Below are 24,166 nucleotides of genomic sequence, written 5' to 3' on the forward strand. Positions count from 1 at the left end.
CATTTGGCTTATATTTCTTTAACATAAACTAATAAGCTTAATGTGATGCATATATAAAGCAAAAAAGATATAAAAACAGGTAAGATTTGTGCACTAAAAAATGACCGCATACAGCAGTTTATTATGAACTATTTCCATCTTTTTGCTTTTATTTAATAAATCTCATTTTCAAAATGCATTCCTTCAAATAGCTTAGACCCAGCAGAAATCTGTTGACTGTGATAACAATTAAATATATACATTTAAAAAGTATGAACACGGTTCAAATTGATAGCTGTGGAATAAGCTATATTAAATTAGTTCAAATGTATAAGATTGAAACAAATTGGATTTATTGACTGGTTATTGTGTATTTAAAACTCAACCAGTTTACTGGTATATCATTACAAAATCTTAACCGTTTCATTTCTGTATGGCTGACAAATATGCATCAAATTAAGCATATTACACTAGTTTATGTGAAAACTATATGTATATATATATATCTATCTATCTATATATATATATATATATGTGTATATATATATATATTATACATATATATATATATATATATCTATATCTATATCTATACACACACAAACACACATACATACACAAATATATATATATATAAAAAAAAAAAAAAAAAACATACAAAATACACTGTATGTGTGTGTGTGTGTGTGTGTGTGTGTGTGATAAATCACTAAAATCCAGTCCAGTGTTAATCATCTAAATCCAAATCCCAAAAAATTTCTCCTCATTCACAATTGTTTGCCTGAGGCTATGGACTACAGGTATAATGTTGTAAATAACATTCAGTTTCTTGAACAGACCAAACGTTTCACTTCATATGATGTCAATTTCCTGTACCTACTTTTTTAAATATCAAAGAGACAGAACCCATTGACATTTTATAAACTGCCAAGCACCATGGATTCAGTTAAAAAACGTCTTGAAGAATAGAAAAAAAATCACCAACATCTTCCATGGCCTAAGGGGGAGTAAATAAAAAAAAAATTATTTTCGGATGAACTATTCATTTAAATTTAGGCCTAAACATTTTTCTGAGTGTAATTTGCTGCATGAAAATGAGAAAACGTCAGAACAGCTGAATACTTTTCCGTAATACATCTAAGATGTCTCGTAAGATACAACCAAGAAAAATGAGCAACGATCCATTCATCACGAGTGCCCTCGCTGCCAGATTTCAATCAAATGGAGTGGCACAATAGCCGGCGGGCAATTTTTAATGTCGACGTGCAAAGTACTTTGCAATTAATAACAGCCCAGCGATGTTCTGACTGCAATGAGAATCATTATCTTAACCGTCATCGTGATTCTCATTATAATCATAATCACCGGCTTCACCATCCTGATCATCATTACACTATAATCAGCGTAATATCCTTCAAAATACATATGCAGGGTTCAGCTTTGCACATTGCGCCGTGCTCATGCATGCAGCATCTGTCATTTTCTTTTTTAAGTCAGGCAAGATTCATTTTAAATAAGACTCTTTTAATGGGCAGGAGACTGGAGGCTGTGATATTGATATTAGAGACTTCACTACATCCTCTCTGGGAAGAGACGGATGACATGAATTATGGAGATGTCCACTCTTCTACAGATTTCTACTAATTCAATAGTCACTTATGTGTGCATATTCAATGCTATCACTAGAGAAGTCATTTAGCATGAACTTACATAATAAGTTATTGTAGAGCATTCAGGTTAGAAGACACAAGTACAGGCACATCATTTGGTTGTGTTCTCACCCTGATCATTAGCTATAGGAAATATCCAGAATGGAAATAAAAGGGAGAGAAAAAAAAATCAAGAGTTATCAAAACTTATTAGTTCATAAAAACAAGAACTTTGTAGAGTTCAGAGGCACTGGGCTCAGCTGGTTTTGCTGATCAAAGGGAATAACTCATTTAAAAAAAAAAAAACTGAATTCTGACCGTCACTGAGGAGTTCAGTGCTTGTATATGTGCACTTCAGAAAGCTAAGAGCAAACCCAGAGCACTGGAACAGGAAAACGCACAGCAACATCAGGGAAAGCCTTGAAAAGCAAGCTATTCTAGCCCCTTTTTAAGTACTGAGGCAAAAGCACTATTACTTTGTAGAAGCCATCAGCGTGACAGGGCAGTCTACACTTAGAGTCTGTGCCAGGAGTATCTTAACATAATATAACACTTCTAAATAAGTAAAATGAAATGTACAGCTTGTTATACATACATATGTATACTTTTTAAGACAAACTGTTCAAAACACAAATTTATATATTTCAGATCACATTCCACAAAATCATCTGGAAGATAAACGGACACCAAAATGATGGACTTAAAAGCATCATAGAGGACTGTGAAGATACAGTATTTCACTGGTGTTCATCACATCTATTTTGTGTTTCTATTTTGTGTTTTACTTCATGTATTTATTCATGTCCAGTGTTAATTTTATTGATCAATGTATTCAGCTAGTTGAAAACAAAATATTTTTTTTATGTAAATCCTAATGGAGAGTTATTATAAGGCCAGGCAGATATAGAGGTTATAAAAAAAAATTTAAAAAGGGAATATATAATAGTTTGGTCAAAGCATTTTGGCTGACAACAGTGTGAGAAGCAGCCCTTGGAGGGTCCCCCATAGCGCTGTCTCTGTCTACTGTACATGTATGGAGCAATGTGAGGTTGCACTCCTTTCGTCTCCACCTCTGATGTCTTTGAAGAAAGGAGATATGAGGGAAGGATAAGGAGAAAAAAACAAGATGAAAAGAGAGAAAGGTGCATCCTGGAACCACGTGACCACTGATGAGAGCTGTGATCGCTGCCTGCCACCATAAAAAGTCCCTTTATAAGAGCAACACTGATTCACAGTGGACATTTACAAAAGCAGAGCAGCACCATTAACACTTGAGAATGAGACTACAGATCACACATACATCAACGTGCACAACCGTACACAAAATACTTCTGTGAGATATCACCAAGAAAACAGGAAAACAGCAGAATAACACAGCCCCTGTAAATCCACATTATAACAGTCATTACATTCGCTTTTTTAATAACCTTTTCTGGCTAAATTGTATAAGCTTGAATAAGTTGTTTTATGCAGCTGTTATATTTTTTCATTATGTGACACGAAACAGAGGCAGAATTCTTCACAGCAAAACAAAGCTCTGGTAATATTAGTGAAGATCAATAACATTCTTTCTATGGAATCCAACAGCAGTCTGATTTATTTAATAAATGGTAATTTGAAGCACAGACGAGAGGCAGAAACACAAAAGTGGGAAATGGAGTAGCTGCAATTTTGGACGGTGGTGGTAATGTGCCATAATCTGCTGCCAGGAGATGCCTGATGCAGGACTCCAGACATAAAAATTGACTCTGGAGCCATTAAATGAAACATTCAGGAGCCAGATGACTTTTTTTTTGTTGCTGAATAATAGAATCACTCAATATAGATCAGAAAGTACTGTCATCCGTGCTGATGTTCAGTTATGTCATTGAATTTTGATGATCTATTGCAGTGCATTCACACGGAGGTACATCACACTCTGTACTTTTTCCACTTTGACATTGACATCGAAGACCAGTTAGCATGTAGAATGGCTGTATATTTATAAAAATATGGTTTCATCAAATAATCCCGGAAAATCCATGTATCACAATGTCTGAAGGATCATGCAACACTGAAGACTTGAGAACTATTTAACAATATTTTACTGTATTTTGCGTAGTCTGTATTTTTACTGTATTTTAAATGAAGCCTTGGTAAGCTTATGAGACTTCTTTCAAAAACAAAAAAAATTGCTGACCAGAAACTTGGCAGTGCATATTTATTCAATAGAATAGAATAGAATAGAATAGAATAGAATTTGTAATTACATTAATATATACATAAATATAAATAAATGTATAAATATAGAGAAAGATGCTTACAGAGTGTGTATGCCATCTAATAGCAGGGGTTATCAGGTTAACCTTGGCTCCTTGGTGTACTCACCCTCACTCAACCTTATTTTTTCCCTGCCATCTCTATTTCTATGCACAAAAGGCTTGGGTAATGAACAGAACCCTGAAAACAGCAGTAAGGGTTGCCTTGACCCCTAAAACTACACTCTTCTGTTACTTTTCATGAATACATTGTAGACAAATGCCATATCTGGTTAGTACCTTGTTTCCCTGTGCTATTCCAATAATAAAACCACAATTGGAAATCTAATTGTTTGAACAATGGCTTACTAGACAGTAAGAAAAATCATGACAGGCTCTTAAAAAATTACACAGGTTTGTTACATGTAGCCGCTAGTGGACTCCTCTGTGCATGAAAGATTAGACGAATGCGGATATATTAAAATAAATATAAACATGCCAATGTCATTAGTGCTCACGTGGGAAGCACTCCACCTGCAGTCATCAATCATATCAGAAAATGAGAAGCCCTGATATACTGGGTTAAATCTGAAATAATGGAAAGCATTATCCATCAGTCATGCCTTGAAAAAACAATGGATCCGTTTCCATAGATATCCATTTCCAGGCCAGTCTTAAGCGAGCACTCAAGAGAAAATTGAAAAACACTGTCAAAACCAATTCACTCAGCAAAATCAACTAATATGTGGGGGCACTAGCACTACTTAGTAGGGTCTCTTGGTAATACTGCTACAGAAAGTGCATGGGTCACTATCGTATCAAAAAAACAAAATTACAAAGGTGTCATATCACCCGTTTAAACTATGACAACATTCCAGGTAAATTTTTTCAAGCCAAACACTGGGTTGAGACTGTTGGGCAAAGAGGCTTTGTTAATGTGACCCAATTTAGGTTGATAATTGTTCATAATCAGTAACCCAACAATGCTGGGATGGGAATGCGAAAGTGAAAGAGACCATGTATGTCACACTCAAATGCAAGCGATTCAGTTTGTGGGAACTGAACAAGTGGGAATGGCACTTAAGGGAACTGATTAAGCCTTAGTGTGTTCACTGACAACAGAAAAAAAAAAGAATTAAATAACTGGACAAATTTATTCGAAAACAAACTATTCAGTGATTAATGTGTGGTGTGTTTGTTTAACAGCATAAGCTGTATAACTGTCGAGTTACCTCACATACATGCAGTTTTAATTTTGCATATGCGTTTGTACATTTGTAGATGTTCTTGCTTATCAATAAATTTTCACCTTTTGATATTATTGTTTCCTGTGTTGCTGCTGTAGTGATTTAATCACACAGATTTTCATTTCTATTTAATTTCCCATTTCGGGTTCATTTGAACTCATTACAGTAATTTTTCAACAATAGTTGAGTTAAATAAAACAGCCCAACATGATGGGTCAAACATTTAACCTAACACTTTTTGACCCAGTGCTGGGTTGCCAAAAAAACGAACAACAATCAAACAAAATAATAAAACAAACAAAAAAAAAAAAAAGACCGAACTAAAAAAAAAACCAACACTCATTCAAAAAGAAAAGCACTGAACTCTTCTGTTTCAGATGTACTTTTCTATTTACTGTGTTTACGTGTACAGTGTATTTTCTCACTATAAACCATAGCTATCGCTTTACAGTAACTTTCAATTAACATTAATAAACATTGTAAGTTTATATAACACTTAACAGATCAGTACAATACTATGCCAACACTAAAACTTGCTTGTCTGAACAATCCAGAAGCGCAGTTTATGCATGTGTGACATCACAGTAAATTTCAACACATAAAACTGTAAATATTCTAACAGTCAATAGTAATATGACAAAAAGATAAAACTTATTCTCAAAGTAAGTTTGGTTCCGATTTTCAAATTCATTCTTACAAAAAAGAAAAACTGTCATGCAGTGGTTCTTGCCCTTTTTTACTCAAATGACCCGCATTGTTCTATACAGTATTCCCTCTCACCCTACAGTATACAGGCTATGGTATATCAACTGTAATTTTGACAAATTAATTAATTAATGTAATTATGACTACTTTTTTAACAGAAACCAGAAGTATTGATATTATATTAAATTAATCAACTATGATTTATTTTGTGATTGCAGAAATTTCTAGGAATGCTATGTTCCTTAATAAAAACAATACTTACTGACGATGGGAAAATATATGAATGCAGTTTAGATTTGATGTGTTTTGTAGCATTTACATTAAGGTTAGTGTTTGATTTTTATAATACATTTATAATAATCTATTAACTTAAATACTTTTAAGTCATCCTGAGACCCTCTGGTTAAGAACCACCAGGGACTTGGCTTAAGTCAGCTAACTTTCTGTAATAATAATTACAAAAAAATAACAAAAAAAACAACAACAACAAAAATATTGTCAGCTTAAAATGTCAAAGACAGAGGCTTTTTTACTCAAATGAGCTGCATTATTCAACACAATATTCCCTCTCCCTCCACACAGGCCTATGGTATTTTGGGTATTTCATCTGTAAGTATGACAAAGCTACTTTTTTTAACTAACAGAAACCGAGAGTGTTGATGTTATGTTAAATTAATTAATCATAAATCCTACAAGTTTGCTTAAGTCAGCTAACTTTCCGTCCAGTCCAGCTGACAGAGCATTTTAATTACATACTGTGAGGAAAAAGGTGGTTAAGAGAAGATTATTAATTTTCAGGAGTACATGGTAGATTAAATTCTGATTAAAAGAACTACCTGATATACGTGATAGGCGTTGGCAGCCCGACCTTGAAGGAACACAGAGGGGATCCACACGTTGACAAGCGCACGTTGAGTTCTTAGAGAGACAAGGAAGGAGAAAACAAATGAGGAAAGTCTAATTAGAGGACCTCAACAGAAGAGTAATTTAGCAATAGATTAATATTGCCCAGGGGTATGAAAAAGCACTGCTTTGACAAACAGAGGGGAAAAAATTACAAAATATTGACACCATTAGCCATCTTCTCATGTACAAAGGTTATAGCTGTGTGATAGAGGTGCATTATGGCTCTAAATATAAAAACAGAAGCAGCATTCAACCTCCCTATTCTTAGCACAGTCTTCTTCGTCAGATCACGGATATCGCTTTATGGAATTGAATACCATTGATTTGATTCTCAAAAGAGACTCGCTGTACACCACCTCCAATATAAATACATACAAATATAAAAAGAACAGCGAGTAGGAAGCCACTTACGTCTCGAAGTCAGATAGGCTGGGATCGTCAGAGGTCTGGCTCAGGTCCCCTGGCACCTGTCCAAAAGCAGAGCGCATGTGGCCATAGTGAGCGTTTCCTTTTGCATCCAGCTGAGTTTGCTGATTAACACTGTACTATTACATAAACTTCCAAACCAGCTACATTCTGTAGTTTACTTTCCTTTCTGTTAACAGCGTGACAGTCCAGTAATATTTACTGGGGAAAAAATGCATTTGGAACTGTATTTTTGCAACACATTTTGCAACACATTTTACTTTCATAATATACTGCAACATATTTCTGAATGAAACAAGATATTCAACTTGTTTCATTTATTCACTGTATGCATCAGGAATTGAATTGAATTTAATTGAATGGTGAAAAGTAAAAAACAAAAAAACATACTCATTAGGGCTGTGCGATTTGGGGAAAATATCTGATTGTGATTTTTTTTTATATTGCGATTTGATTTGCAATTTGATTTTTGCAAAGTCAAGCTTCAGCTTAATTTGTCAAAAGTGTGCAGCACAGTATGTGTATCATTACCCTGCTGAAAAAAAGACAAAACAATAGAAACCATCACAGAAATTCTTATGGTTTCCATTAAAACAAGTACAAAATTCCTTTTTGTAGTGTGTTTTGGCCATTATTCCAATAGGAATTACTGTTGTTCTGTTGTTTCCCATCTGCCAGATTATATCCCACCAATAGAATCCATCAAATACCATATAGTTTACATTAAAGCCAATATATTTCCTATTATAACCGTAAAATCCATTAAATAATCTATTGTGTTTTGGGAGGGGTTCTATTGTTTTTTTGTTTTTTTTTTTTTGGTGGGGGGGGGGGGTTCAGCAGGGTTTATAATGCCATAACTACTTTTACAGAATTTACTTAATTACTGAATTTCACAGAAAAGATTAGTTTATTTTGTGCAAATGAACTGTATTACTACATTCAGTTATTAAAGTATTACAAACATAGGATGATTTATTAATTTTTAAGCATTTGGGATTTTAAGAACAAGTGTGCTAAATGTTTCATTTCATCCAAGTGAAATTAGCAAAGCAGTTAGACTAAATTTACAATTATTTTAAACGTGGAGCCAGGCGCGAGTTGCCACAGGTTGCACGCGTGCATCAGCCTCGTCCTTATTGCCAGATGCGCTCGTGGAGACGTGTGTTGTGGAGCCACACGCGAGTATAACAGAGCATTACGAGACAGGTTGCATGTGTGCGGTGAGTGTAAACGGCTCCTCCATGAGATGCGGCAGAGAGGAGCGAGTGTGAGAATCATTCAGAGACAAAGGCTGTGTGTGCGGTCTTCTGAATTGGAAATAGCGAACATGCATTATAAACTTCTTTCAAATTAGAATCTGTTGGTAGATAAAATGTGCAAGATAACATTCATGTACTAATAAAACATCTTAGAATGTATCTTTTATTCTCCAGTACTGAAAGCAGAATCGATAAGGGAGCTCTTGATATGTGTTGTGATGCAGCTCTTGCTATTAACGTTACCTTTTTGGTATCTGTCATTTCGAAGCTGAAGTAATCTCATATTACATTAGTTTTTCTATAGCATTAATTTACCAACTATCAATCTGACCATGTAGACGCCATAATCACATACTCTCTCTCTCCTGCTTTCTGGTTTTTTTTTTTTATGGTGGGCATTTACGCAGTTTGTTAGAGCAGAGCTGATTGGGGACAACAGAGGTGCGCTCACTCTATTGGTTAGTAAGAATGTCACTCAAGGCTGGCAGTCATGCAAATGCTTTGGAACAGAGTAATATCGCATCCACATCGCAGGCTTTGCGATTAGAAAAACCTCAAAGTCTCAAATCGAGATTGCGATTCGATTGCGATTAATCACACAGCCCTAATACTCATTATAACAATGAACATGCCTTGATAGACTGATTTAATTGATGTGTCTTAATAAAACAGATATAAATAGAATCCATTACTTCTGGATTGTGTGACAATGAATATTGGAGCAATGGCTGCTGAAAATTCAGCTTTGCCGTCACAGAAATAAATTACATTTTAAAATATATTAAAATAGAAAAGTTATTTTAAATTGTAATATTATTTCACAATATTACGCTATCTATTGTATGTTTGATGAAATAAATGCAGCCTTGATAAACAAAAAAAATACCTTTTTCAAAAACAGGTTTTTACTTATCAACCTCAAATTTTATATAACCTATAAAATTTAGTAAAATATAAAATCACAAAGCTATTTTAGTGTACTGCAATGCTGATGGAAAATTACTGTGCTACTCAGATAACCTATATAAAGCTCTCAATGACTGGACATTTAGCCCTCATTCCTGAAAACACTCAAGCACAAACAGGAACAACGCACTAATCCTATTTGAGAGTGTTTCTTATCTCTTGGTGAAACTGTGGTAATGTCAGCATTTACAGGGGCCACAGGCTACTGCATCTTGGCAGGCAGTGGCACCAGAGAGGAACAGGCACATGAGCCATGGAGGCTAGATAAACCATCCAAAGTATACAGTTCAGCACAGTTACAGAAGGCCATGGTTCAATGCCACTGCCATCAGATGTATCAAAAAGTAATCAGTGGCCAACAGATAAGCAGTGAACAGGAAAGAGCACAATGTGACCGAGTGTGCCACTAGAGACAGCCTGGTCAAATTAAATGGATACTTCATCTAAAAAAACAAAAGCTTTGTGGAAGGAAAATTTTTAATAGTTATTCACTGAACATTTTCCCCTGCCAAGGCTCTTAAATCTACATTGAAACTAAAAAAAAAAATCTGTCCTGTTTTTCACACAAAGCTTGGCTTCAGAAGACTTGGACTTGGTTCTCTCATGAACACAACATGGAAGAGAAAAAACTGTTGAATTAAGTCATTATTTTTGTCTTCTTTGTTTACACTAAGTACTCTCGTAGCTTCATATCATTACGGTTGAACCACTGATGTCACATGGACTATTTTGTCAATGTCCTTACTACTTTTCTGGGCCTTAAATGTGCTAGTTATGTTGCTGTCTATGCAGGGTTAAAAAGCTCTCGGATTTCATCAAAAATATCTTAATTTGTGATATTGAATCACACCAAGACCTTGCGAATCAGAATCAGAATTTAATCAAATTTTAATTTTGGCCAAGAGTTAACCCTCTGGAGTCGATTAACGCGTATACGCGTTTTGGGGTATTTTCTCCTGATAACCCCGAAAAGAACTTAAATTACACTTTCAGTTTTGATCGTACAGATAAGTGCAATACATCAATCGAATCTGTAAAGGGTCTACTTTTTTTTGTATACAGACATAATAACAACAAAACTTTGTGCACTTATAAAATAAAGATAACAAACAAGGAGTGCTGTCTGCAGCCTTTGTCTGCGCTGATCTTCAGATACAAATGCGTCATTAAAATGAACTGTAACTCAGTGAATACTCAAGGAAGAGACATGAGAGAGATATCTATAGAAAGCCTGACATGTCTACTTTTAAACTAAACAAGTGCTGCTGAAAACAAATATTCTGTGATAAAGTAATCCATATGAAAACAACGCGATGTCCGTTTTTCACGTCTCCCTTAATTATCTTCTAATGCGACCACGCCCCCGCGCCGAGCGCGCTTTTGAGATTCAAATGTTTCACTGAAGCGCGCGGCTTTTGAATACGCCCACACAACAGAAGACAACGCAGCGAGATTGTTCTTCAAGTTTTTTTTTATTTTACTGTTTTCTTCGCGATGAGAGGAATAAGACATAATTCACCCCAAAAAGATGTGATGTGGTTGAGGATCTGAGATTTGGATTTCCTCAGAAAAAAGAATGAAGCACTTTATTCAGCAGAGTTCATAAACATGAGTAAGTCTCTTTTTATTTATATACTTGTACTAGTTTTCACATAACGTGTAAACATTTTTACTAGTTAGACTTTTTCCAAAGACTTTTTCCAAACTATAATTCCTGACTAAATGTATAATCAAGTGAAATATTATGAAGTTTCAATAACAATATACACTACTATACCATTCTAAAAAGCTTGATGTAAATAATATAAATGTACCAATAAATGTAACTGTAACAAATGTAACAATCATTGCTGTTCTTTAAATTTATCCCCCCCTAAAAAACCTAAAAAAAATATTCTCAGCTCTTTTCAACATTAATAATAATAATAATAATAATAATAATGATGATGATAATAATAACAATAATTGTTTTTTTGTAGAAAATAAGATTGTTAAAAGTATTTCTGAAGGATTGTGTGACTGGAGTAATGATGCAAAAAATTTCAATTTGAAAGTCAGCTTTGATTGTTCCTAATAAACTGTTTAACTGCACTCACAAGTGAATATTAAATTATGTTGTGGGATAATTAAATATATTCTAAATAAACTACAAACATAAAATTATATAGATTTATTTTGTCCTCACATTCTTTCTTGTAACTCATCCCTCTCAGTGACACAGCTGACTGAATGGCTCATTATGCAGCTCATTATGCAGGCCTTTGTCTTCTCAGGTGTGAATTCATGATAGTTGACGCCTACTCGCATATGACTTTTACCAACAAAAAGTGTCTTAGAAAATTTAAATCAATATATTGTTTTCTGTAAGTGAGTAAACAAGATGATTTTCACATCATTTAGAAAAACAAAATTCTAGGCTACAAGCTCCAGTTCTCAAAATTCCTGGGAACCAATGTTCTGTATGTGTTTTATTGCCTTTTTTCAAGTGATTTAACATTTTTAGTTTTTCACTAACCACGCATAACATTTTTTTTCTCAAAAACACAATCATGTACATACATGCTGCTCACATATTATTATAGCCTAGTTTGTGCTGATTACAGTGAGATTAGACTTTAGCCATTTAGATATTTATAAGAAACTGAAAAAAGCACAAATGTCAGGGCATGACAAAACTTCTCCAGGCCCCAAAAATACCCTTAGACTCCAGAGGGTTAAAAAAGAGTAAAAACTCCTTTTAAAAAATTAGTTCACATAAAAACAAATCATCATTTTGTCAACTTGATATAAAACCACAAACAATGTTTTATTTTATTTGAAAACAGCTCTATCTAAAATGCAAAAAAAGATTTGTAGTGTGCCCTTGTTTATCTAGCTAGGTAAATGTGTGCGTCTGAGAAACGGGAAGGTAATGGTGTATTGGCACAGACAGACACTTAAAGATGGAAGAGTGGGCAGACCTATGGAAGCAGACAGCGATCTGCCCAGAGAGCCTGGACTGCAGAGATAGAGAAGAGAGAACAACCACTCGATGAAGGTACGGTTTCACACACCCACAGAGAGGAGTGTGTGTGCTTGCATGTGCTTACCGGGCCACGCAGGTCGATGAGTTCCTGTCTCATCTGTCCGATCAGGTTGTCTTTGGCCATGAGGGAGCGGTACAGCCTCTCGTTAAACTCTATCAGCTCTCCGTGCATCTCAGCAACCTAAAAAAACACACATTGACAAACTCGCATCAAACTTTAAGAAGCATGTTTAAAAAGCACTAGTGCTCGGCAGCTGTCGTGAAGCAGGTTGTAGTATGTGACATTTCTTAAAGGCATGTGAATATGAGTTAGCTTGGTTTTGACTCTCAGGTGTGAAAGTGTTCAGCTGCTCGTTACAGTGAGTCCCACACCTGCCCGGCGACTCGTCAGCTGTCACTTAGAGTAAGCGACACAGACATGGAGGCAGGCTCCAGTCTGCTATTCAGAACTTGCATTCATTTGTTTATGGAAATCATATGTCAGGGTATATTTGGGTTAGCGGCGGTTTGCCTGACAGACGCATCATGTCACTTTTTGACATGTTTGTCCTGGTTGCAAGGCCGCACCTGGCCAGAAAAACAGGCATGAATGAGTCAAAAAAAAATTTAATGCAAAATCCTGACCTTGAAAGTGAATGCAAATGCCGTAAGACTGCAAATTCAAATGCATTTTTGGAAAAGGATGGACCCAAAAGAAAAAAATCTATATAAATAAAGTAAAGTTTGTGTTTTAGGATACTCTACTTACATGTGGTAATGCAACCAAAATTAAATTAAACTCCATTAACCGTCCTGATTGCTTGAACTAAACTTGTACGGTGAATCATATCCAGATGCAACTGTTGTTAAGTCTCATGTATTTAAAATTTTTTTTGTTTTGTTTTGTCCTGACAATTTGTCAGTGGCAGGTTTCTATTCTGACTCTCACTGGTCCAATATCCTGCTCCACATAAAAAAAATATAAAAAAAATTATATATATATATATATATATATAAATATAAATCTATTTTTTGTGAAAAGACAAAAAAGATAAATTATGTTGCATTAGTGCTGTCTCCAAGTACACCAAGTGTAGTATTTCAGAGTTAGACATTTGTTATTATGACATGTATTGCATTCAAGTTGAAATAAATAGCACAATTTCTATATCATTTTTTTCCTATACCATTTTTTTATATTTCCAGATCTTTCTCTAATTTAGGCATGCTATCTTTCACAAACATTTATTTTTCATAATTTATTCATTTTTATTTTTTTACAATTTATAATCATTTTTATCATTTTCATTTCTACTACTTTTTTATGCATGGCATCTAACAAAATATTAATTTAGCATGTTTTATATTTTACTTTTATTGCTTTTGCATTTTAATTTCTCTCTTTTGCATGCAAAACATTTTTACATATTATACATTTTATACATACAGGATTTTATCATTTTTATAGCATTTTAATTTCTACATCTTATGCATGGTATCTTACAAAAAAATGTATTTAGCATATTTTACATTTTATATTTTACATGTATTTAATGTCATTTAGCAAACTGTGAAAGTGGGTGATTAACTTTACATTTGTTGTGTGTTCATCAGTGCATATTCCCATAGTACCAAGTTCTTAGCAGCATTACTTCACATTAAAAATACATCACATTGCATCTGATGTAGACATGGTGCTTAGGCATTCCAAAAAAAAATGTAATAAAATTAATTTCAAACAGTGCTGAACGAGTGGGTAGCAGTCTCAAAGATTCTCACAAAGCAGTTTGAACTCCAGAAATAGCAAAAACTTGTCAGACACGGTCCTCAATCTGGCTACTTCACTGCCTAATGCAGTGCTTTATATAGCACCTAACTGTTTGACAGCATAAAATTCATTTCTTTAAGTCTTTTTTTAGTAGCTTGTGTGACAACTTCAAAAATAGTGACCCTTTCAACTTGTTAAAAGAGCGTCAAGCTTCAAAACACATATAATACAAAAAACATCTCTTGTCATGAAAGTGATCGCGGGTACTGAAACACAAGCACGTACAACAATCAATCAAGCAAGCACAAACATACACAACACTCCATCAAGCTGGATACAAACAGGGGAAATTACGCCACTTCTGCCATATTTACACACCCAGATCGATACACACCCTGTGAGACCATCCACGGTTTCAGGTTTCATTCATCTCGCCGCGGCTCCGGATGGCACACCGCTCGTAGTATTCTCATTCATCACATTTATTTATCTGTGGCCCAGCTTTCGAACAGGACATTAAAAAATGGAAATTAATTTTAAGCGTCAAGGAACCCAATTAATTCTCTGCTAGGAAGCGAGCTTATCAGTTTGTTGTTCAGTAAGCAATACGCTGTTTGCGTCCTTCCAGCTCGCTGGGTGAATTTTCCGACCTGCCATGGCGGGTGTTAGCACTTTGGATTTATCTAAACAGGTGACAGGTTCACGCACTTCAGACAACGTATCAAACCTCGTTACTGGGCCTTAGCAGAAATCCGAGTGTGTGACTGTATCTGTATTCACTCATTGTAATTACAGGCCGCCCTAGTGCTCCAGTACAGATATCAAAAACAGTGTATTCCCAATTATCCCTAGTCATTAATTCCATGAAGGAAAAGAAAACAATTGTGCAGAACACAAACAACACACAAGCACAGCATCACTGAAATAAGCCAAGGTGAAAGTGAATTAATGTCAAGAAGGATGAAACGCACGTGTGTGTTTTCATAACACGCTCATAAGCAGTATCCCAAATAGATGGGAGCATATTAATGAGAGGAGAGTTAGAGGCGTCGATTTTTCATTTTTTAGATGCACAACGAGAGAGAAGGATTTGCAACTGGACTTGGTTCATAAAACTGCAAAAAATACGAATTTTAAGGAATGGATGAAAGCAGCAAATTTATTTATAAAGGTTCGTTTTTTTTTTTTTTTTTTTTACTTATGACTTCTACTGAGAAAAAAAAAAATACATTTAATATTCACTTGGCTATCTCCAAACTCAAACTTGAATTTGCTTTAGATCATTAGACATGAAGGTGCTCTGGAAGCCTTCTGAAACCAGGAGGAACCTTCATACATAGTCATTGACTAACAGCAGCGAGACAGCACGGCTTCTTTTGGATTCAAATTCAATGCTTTGTGTATGGGAAGCTTCGAGACACCCAATGGGTCTTGGGGTTACGTGAGACCCAAAAAATAAAATAAAATAAAATATTCCCAAAACCGGCATGTTATATTGCAGGTCTCTGGTCTTCTGAGGTAAAGCTGTTGCTAGCTTTTTGGAGCAGTGCTGCTTTCAGAAGCAGGTGCTGCTGACAGCTCGTCTGCATGGCTGTCAGTGCGTTCAGAAACGAGTGCTGAGCCAGGTGTCCTGAATGAAAAAGACTTGGTCAAAGCAGAACGGGGGATGGGGGAGCGTGGCACGCTGAAGCACTAATGCTCGTAATTGGATGTGAAACAAGTTTGAGAAGTGAGCTTAGAAGACAGGCTTAGCAAACACAAACAGACTTGAAGTGTCAGAGGAAGAGCGAGGGACTGGGGAGGGTGTAGAGATGGAGGAAGGGGGATAAGTGTGACAGTGAATGTGCTGCTATCACTTTCTTCCCCAGGCACTCGCTGACAGAGGGAGAGTTCGGCCACCTCCAAACTTATGGGTAAAAATGCAGCGGGGATAAAACAAGGATGGAAAAACCAATAGGACAAAGCCAGAATAAAAGAACTAGAGAGTATAAAAAGATTTGAACTTTAAAATCTGTTAAGTGAGAGAATGATCATTATTATTATTTGATATTGGAGTTCATCACACAAAGTACATCAAACTAAGTAAATGAACCTCACATCCAACACTAAAACATCTATACCACTTCTCTTCTCTATCTGGGTTCTGTCATTCAGAAACATGGTTTTTCATATCACTGCTATGCTGATGACACTCAACTCTACCTCTCATTGCATCCTGATGATCATCATGTCTAACAGACGTTTCTTGCTGGATGAAGAACTATCACCTTCAACTCAACCTTGCCAAGACAGAACTGCTTGTGGTTCCATCAAACCCATCGTTTCATCACAATTTCACCATCCAGTTAGGCACATCAAACATATCTCCTTCAAAAACAGCCAGAAACCTTGGAATTGTGCTTGATGATCAGATGACTTTCTCAGACCACGTTGCTAAAACTGCCCGATCCTGCAGATTTGCTTTATTCAACATCAAAAACATCAGGCCCTTTCTTTTGGAACATGCTTCACAACTCCTTGTTCAAGCTCTTGATCTGTCCAGTCTGGACTATTGAAATGTTCTCTTGGCGGGTCTTCCAGCTAGTTCTGTCAAACCTTTACAATTAATCCAGAACGCTGCAGCAAGATTAATTTTTAATGAGACAAAAAGAATGCACGTCACACCTCTGTTTATCAGTTTGCACTGGCTACCAATAGCTGCTCGCATAAAATTCAAGGCATTACTATTTCCCTACAAAACTACCAGTGGCTCTGCACCCCTTTACCTAAATTCATTACTTCAGACTTATCTGCCCTCTAGAAGCTTGCGTTCTGCAAGTGAACGTTGCTTTATTGTGCCATCCCAAAGGACTTTTAAATTAAATGTTCCCTCCTGGTGGAATGACCTGCCCAACTCAACCCCATCTTGGCTAAAAACACATCTCTTCCATCTTTATTTGAACCTCTAACTCTAGCACTCTCTATTCTTATTCTATTCTTTAAAAAAACTTTTTAACCCTTTTAGACTTGCACTCTATTCATTTACTAACTGCTTGTTTTCTTAAAAAAAAAAAAACACTTGCTTCTCTATTTTTGTATTCTATCAAGCGGTTTTCTTTTTATTTATTATACAATTAACAAAAGCAAAAAAGGCCTCTAACACCAGCTTGCTCTATTATTTTTCTATTCTATCTGTTTTCTTTTTATTTATTATATAATTAAAACAAACCTTGCTATGTGCACTGCGTTAAGCTAACAGAGACTTGCTATAGCACTTGTGTATTATTGCTCTCTTGTTGATTTTGATTGCTTCCATTGTCCTCATTTGTAAGTAGCTTTGGAAAAAAACGTCTGCTAAATGACTAAATGTAAATGTAATTACTGTACATATATATGTGTGTGTGTGTGTGTGTGTGTGTGTGTGTGTGTGTGTGTGTGTGTGTGTGTGTGTGTGTGTGTGTGTATTCAAAGTCATTGTATACATAGATACATAGAATGAGTACATATACTCATACATAAATACATAGATATAATAATACATAAATACATAGATATAATCTTGAAAAGTTGTTCTAAACTTTTAACTTGTTTTCAACATTGGTATTGGTAATAAGAAGAAATGATTCTTGAGCACCAAATCAGCATTAGAATGATTTCTAAAGGATCATATAACACTGAATACTGAAGTGATGGCTACTGAAAATCACAGGAATAAAAGACATTTTAAAATATTATAATTATTATATTAAAATAGAAAAAACATTATTTTAAATTGTAATAATATTTCACAATATTATTGTTTTACTGTATTTTTGATCAAATATAGCTTTGGTGAGCGCAACAGACTTCTTTCAAAACGTTAAACTAATCTTACCAACTCCAAACATTTGATAGTTTATTATTGTGTTTGCGTATGTATATATATTTACATAATAATATGGTTAGAACCAAAGACAACTCAAATTATAATACCAAAGACCAGATACACAATAAAATAAAAATTCAGATGAATAGAAAAAATTATGTAGCTCTGGAGTGTGTCAGGAGCTTTAAGTGTAGACGGTTCTGTTGATTATAATGGAAGCAATCTAGTTTGATCACATCACAATGTCTGATTGCAAGTACTTTACATATATCATGTCTAAATGGCATGACACACAGCATCCAAATTTCAACAACATTATGACCAGAGTCTGCCTAAAGTCGGCCTAGTGACAGAATCAGATGCATTTACCAGTGCAGAGAACTTTGCCAACAAAACATCAACATATTATATTATTCCTAATGCGTTTCTCATAATATGGTCAATGTCATGACCGACCTATTGTCCCAAATCCAGACAGTATAATGTGAGCAGGTGGTGCTACGAGGTAGGTCACAGCTATGAAGTTCTTAAGTCTGGTCTCCTCCGAGCACAAGGTGTCCTGATGGACACAGGTGGCCACTAAACAGATGTAACACCTCCATAGCAATGACCTCCTGATTCAGTGTCTCTGGACCTACTGCACTCAGCATGGCACAAACTGTAGTTCCATCACCACTCAAGGACGCCACACCACATGGACACATAAATCCCTTTTAATTTGCATTTAAAATAAAAGACCCTGAGAGTCACATACACTCCTTTCCCACTCTATCCATCCACATGTCAGTACTTAGAACTGGCAAAATGACAACAGACCTTTTTCACAGACTGTGCTTAGGTTTTTCCATTGTTACCACTGTTGTAAATGTAGAAAAAAAATGTGTTATTGTGTTTTTTTTTTATTATTTTATTGTTTTATTATTATTTAATGTAAATTTATAATACTATACTTTGTGTTTTCTTAATTTAATGTCAAGTGTTTCTAATACAACAGCTAAGGGAGTGAATGCAGATTTGATATCTTTCTCTCATCTGACCAACATAATCAATCTCTCGATATTTTATCCCCTTTTGGAAAGTCATAGAAAGGCTATTGTGGACTTATTTTTTGTTTTTGTTTTTGCTATTGGGGCCATTCGCCAGAAATTTACCCAACTATAACAACTTCTGCCTCTGAGAAACTGGGAGATGTGAAAAAGGTCCATACAAAGGCAAGGGTTATGACTGGGCAGCCATTTCTTTATTAATGTGCATTTAGAATAGTAGAATTGCTGTTTTGGTTGCCTCTGATTGATAAAAAACTTCATTATATATATATATATTTACTGTAAGCATTTTTAACTATAATCGCCAAGCCCTAATGACAAATTACTTAATTATTAATGTGCCACACGGTGCTCTAAAATGCCATCAGTGAAAGCTTCCAAAAATAAAACCACAAACAAAGCATGAATGAGAATCAAATGCATAAAGAATGAGAAAGAGAGAGCGAGCAAGTGAAAAACAAGCAGATCTGCTTGAACTATGTGAGCCAGTGGAACAGTGAAGCGGCTTTAATGTAATGCCTCTGACAGTCTGACGTGACGCTGGTTGAAATTCCCACAGTCCTTTAATCACTCTAACCACCTGACTGGAGTCATTAGCCTGTACTCACCTGGAGTGGTAAAGCAACTTTAAGAGACCTTCAGGTGTGAAGACTGTAGACCAGAGGTTCAGTAATCATGCTAACCCTGCAGTGATCATACATCACATCCCTAATAAAGACTCAGATCAAAGAGATTTTCAGCAGCTCTCACCATTACTAGGACCTTTCCTGCTCGAAACAGAACAGTTCTCCAGACTTCAAAGGACCTCCAAGAGGTGGGGATCATCTTATTCATCACTGGTTTTCAATTCAAAATTGTTGAGCCATGAAGAAAAAAAAAACAGTTGAGGCTGGACACTCCAAAAACTCTCAATTTTCTTCTTAATGGTTTTCTTGAAGTTGGCATTAAAGGCAAGTAGTGACAGATATTTTCTTCCACATTGTGACATACATCTGAGTGTAACAGAATGTTTAAAAAGTGGTTGGTTCTATACATCAGTTGCTGATTGGATTTTGAGATACAAGCATTGCACCCAATAATTACCTTTTTTACATTTCCAAGGTTCTCAGAAGAATAAGTCGTTATAGTTGGGTACATTTCTGGTGAATGGAAACTACAGCATGTTTGTTGTTCTTTTCTACTACTACTATGACAATGTCAGAAACTGTTATGGCTGAAAAAATTACAACCTTAAGCATTTTTCAAAAATTGCACTTAATTATGAACTTCTCACAGTTTATCCTAAGAACTGTCATTTCTGTCTCAAGACTTCTGTGAAATGGGAAGTGAATCTATAGCACTAAAGTTATGAGTTATAAGTCACAGTACTAAAGAATGGGAACCTGAACTGCTTGGTTAGCAACATTTTTCAAAATACTGTATCTTTTTTTTTTTTGCACCTCTATCGGTGCTTTTTCTACCCAAGTATAGTGGCTTTCTTTACTTAGGGCCCATTTATAGAGTTCATGATTGTCTTTCTTCCTGATCTTGGAAATACAGGATATAGGCCAGCTTGTTTTTCCAAAAAACTTACACTACTATAAATTAAACTTTAAGAAGAACTCATCAACCTTGGGAAGTTGGTCACTGGTATATACACGATAAGATAATAAAAGACCATTATAAAACGCATTTACTTTCCAAATGTTTTTAGGAACTTGCTTGCATGTATGTCAAACTACGTCCTGCAGTACGTTTCATTCTTTTCCACAGTCCATCTGAGGTTACAGTGCAAGAGCTCACAGCAAAACAGGCAGTCTGAACACTTTCTGTGCCTGAAGTCCCACAGGGCTATTAACTGGTGTGTGATAGTATTACAACAGCTTCCAAGATAGAGGAAGAGTATTCCAGTGATAATTTGAAGGAAGACTGGGAGAGGAAGTGTGTGGGTTGCAGAGAGAGAGAAGATGCGAGGATCCTTTGGTGTTACTTCAAAGGAATGATGGCATCTTCAAATCATCTGATGCATTTAGGACGATGCAAGTACACACTTACAGTGCTTCTGGCATACGTGAAACACCAGTACACTCAACTGTACACTCATAGCGGAACCAGATTATAGAAGTTTAAACAGCCTTGTAGATGTACATGTAGGTCTTTACAGTATAGCATTTCATGCAATGACTCACAACTGCAGTCGAGATCCCATTGCTTTTACTTTGTGTAGCAGCAGAACTTATAAATGAAAATATTAATTTAGCCACATAAATACACCACAAATGTAATAAAACTTCCATATGGTCCATATTCATTGCTGCTCTTGTAGAAACTGAAATAAATATGCTAAATTTGTCAGCAGAGAAAAATTGCAACTCCTTTACATATCTGGGCAGGAGCAAAAAGGGATTCCTGCTTGCCAACCAAAGAGCTCTGTATGTAAATTTAAAACTATAAGGAGGCAGCCCTGGCACCCATTTTTGAAAAACCCTATTGAGGCAGACAGCTAAGCAAAAGAGTCCATAAATAAATGACATGCTCAAAAATACACACTACTGTAAATACATAAATAAGTTAAAAGATACTCCCCCCAAAGCATAAGCAGAATATGAAGTTATTACAGCATAGAGACCTACATATGAATTATTCCTACTTCCTCCATTATATATTGTCCAGCCTCTTCTGTAGATGTTTGACAAATCAATATGAGCTCACTGCACATATACACCAATTCAAGATGTCTTTCAAAATGTCAGTACCTTTTTAAAATGATCCTAAACAGCATATAAAGTATGTAATGTTGAATCTACACATTTCACCTTTCATAGAAATCACACACAAAATGCCGCAAGAAATCTAAATCTAGTCATCAGTGATGTTATACTGAACCTGTTTGCTGAAATTTGGAATGGTAAATGTAGGGCCCTATGAAATCAGTTTTATTTTTTCCCAAATTCCATTTAATTTTTTTTCTAAATTCCGTTTTTTCTGTTTTAACTGTTTAATTAAATGTTATTAATCAAAAGCATGTCTAATTCATTGAAATCATGTAACTTACACAATTTAACAGCAATTTGTTAAATATTTAACAAAAATTAAATTTTTTCTAAAAAATCATTTCATATTTTACTTTTTTACCAAATTCTATGTTTTTATTTTTATTTTTTTCCAGAAATACTCTGTTTTTTTATTTTTCTGGTAAATAATTTCTAGGGTAAAAATTATGTTTTAATAATAATTTTATTATTATTAGTAGTAGTAGTAGTAGTATCATTACATTAAGAAATATATTTCTGTCACAGTTTCTTCAAGTTAAACCAAACTTTTTATTTTGATGGGTTGCTGTGAAGACCTTAAAGTTTCTTTTAGTACATGTATATGATATAACGAAAGGTAAAATTTTCTCAAAATGGTAAAAGGCTCATGAATGACTCTCAGAGCAGCTCTGGAGATTATGTTCATGTACTCATATACTGAGGTGGCAAAGGCTGAATACACTGCGTGCATCACGTGCACTTCAGTATGTGTGTAGTAAATTAAACCTCGTGTCTGCGCCATTCATTCACACAGAGACACGCAGAGCATGCAAGATTCATATTAAAATAGTATATTTGCAGCTTAATATTCACAGAAATTAGTCCATATTGGATTTTCATTCAAGTGTACTGACCTAGTTTTGATTTATTCATCCACATTTTGGCAAATGTGACATTCCGCGTTATACAGTAAATTCCATTTTTATGAATCGCATTGCGGAAATCATAGGGCCCTATGTTGGTTTACATGACATGACATTGAGGTCACAGAAGGAAAGGGCAAGTGCTGCTTGCTTTGGTAGCTCCAGTACTCACCTCAATGAGTTTTCGCTCATAGCTGGCAGCCAGTTCCTCTATATCAGCCACAGACCGGTTTTGCGGGGCTGGAGGGGGACCGTCACAATTCCTTTGAATGGTTAATGCTGGGGAAAAAAATTTAATGCACATTAGGAAGTGCAATCAAATGAAAACAATAAATAAAATAAAAACAAGTTTTAAAAGTCTAATTTTTTAAATACTTTCTCCCACTCCAGTTCATTGTGCACAGTCAAATAAAAAGAGTGTAAATGTTGTGACACTTTCAACATTGCCTGTTCCAGCTCAACCAATGGCATGAGTTGAGGCATGTCTAACTGTTTGATGAACACAGAAGACAAGGAGCAGAAGATGCAGTATAAGATGTCTGGAAACAATTATTTTTGCAATCTGCAATTTGGTTGCACTAAAGGTGGAGAAATTACACACTTCAGCTTTAAGGCAAATTAGATTCAGAAATTTCCTTTATATGATTTTGTCTTGTAAAGGTTTGAGAAAAACAATAAAATTTGAGATGCTTGTTCACACCAGCAAACTTGGGCTTCCTCCAGTGCTGCGGAGCTATAGCCTTTAAATCCGGTGTAATCTAGTTTTAGTTGAGCCGCCTGTGACGGCTGAGATCCGCTGAGTTCATAAGCAGCAGAACAGAATCTTTTACCAATTGAAAACTCAATTAAAATCTGCAACTTTTCACAACACAAATGTTGCTTGAGGCACCACAGAGTTGAGGAAAGCAATAAGAAAATAAACGCACCCTGGACCTGGCCGACTTTCAACTGAACAGATGTTAGACTCTCTTATTTCTTCATTCTCAAAGGAGAAAGAAAATCCAGATATTTCCAGGGCAGAAACAAAATTACATGCAAAAAGTTTTTTTTGTTTTTTTTTTTTTGTGAAAAGCCAAAAGATTTTTTTGAGCAATAGAGGATGTAAAAGTCACAAATTGGCTGTCACTGGTGTTCTTAGTCAGGGCAGAAGCAATTTTCCATGCTAAAAGTCTAGTGTCACCACATCTTAACACCAATTTGCTGATAAAGTGGATCTGGATCATCAGAATGGTGGAAATACGCTCACAAAGGATCCAGAGGACAAAAATGATGGCGACGAGGAGGTGGTGCTCAGCTGAAAAGTTTGTCATAAAGCCATGAATAAGTCTATGGAGTACAAGTCAACAATCCTGAACAGTATCAGCTCACCCGCACACAGCCGCCCATCACTTCAGTGCTGAATCTTATCAGTGCTCTGCCAATAGTCTATGCGTCCCACTAACTCACACACCACTACTTTCAGCAAGAGTGGA

At 35.5% G+C, this 24,166-nt stretch overlaps 1 protein-coding gene across 3 annotated transcripts in view; it reads right to left on the bottom strand.

Moving 5' to 3' along the window:
- LOC109075612 (sorting nexin-29-like) overlaps nucleotides 1–24,166 on the bottom strand; it is a 97,778-nt gene that overhangs the window by 40,295 nt on the left and 33,317 nt on the right. For all 3 annotated transcript variants that reach the window (XM_042767497.1, XM_042767495.1, XM_042767496.1), the window contains exons 4-7: nucleotides 22,867–22,973; nucleotides 12,467–12,583; nucleotides 7,135–7,190; nucleotides 6,654–6,735 (exon numbers count right to left, since the gene is read on the bottom strand). In XM_042767497.1, coding sequence (XP_042623431.1) covers nucleotides 6,654–6,735; nucleotides 7,135–7,190; nucleotides 12,467–12,583; nucleotides 22,867–22,973 — 362 coding nt within the window. The remainder of the gene's footprint in view (nucleotides 1–6,653; nucleotides 6,736–7,134; nucleotides 7,191–12,466; nucleotides 12,584–22,866; nucleotides 22,974–24,166) is intronic.

This window comes from Cyprinus carpio, chromosome A12 (assembly GCF_018340385.1).
Source record: "Cyprinus carpio isolate SPL01 chromosome A12, ASM1834038v1, whole genome shotgun sequence".
In the NCBI taxonomy this organism is placed as follows: Eukaryota; Metazoa; Chordata; class Actinopteri; order Cypriniformes; family Cyprinidae; genus Cyprinus; species Cyprinus carpio.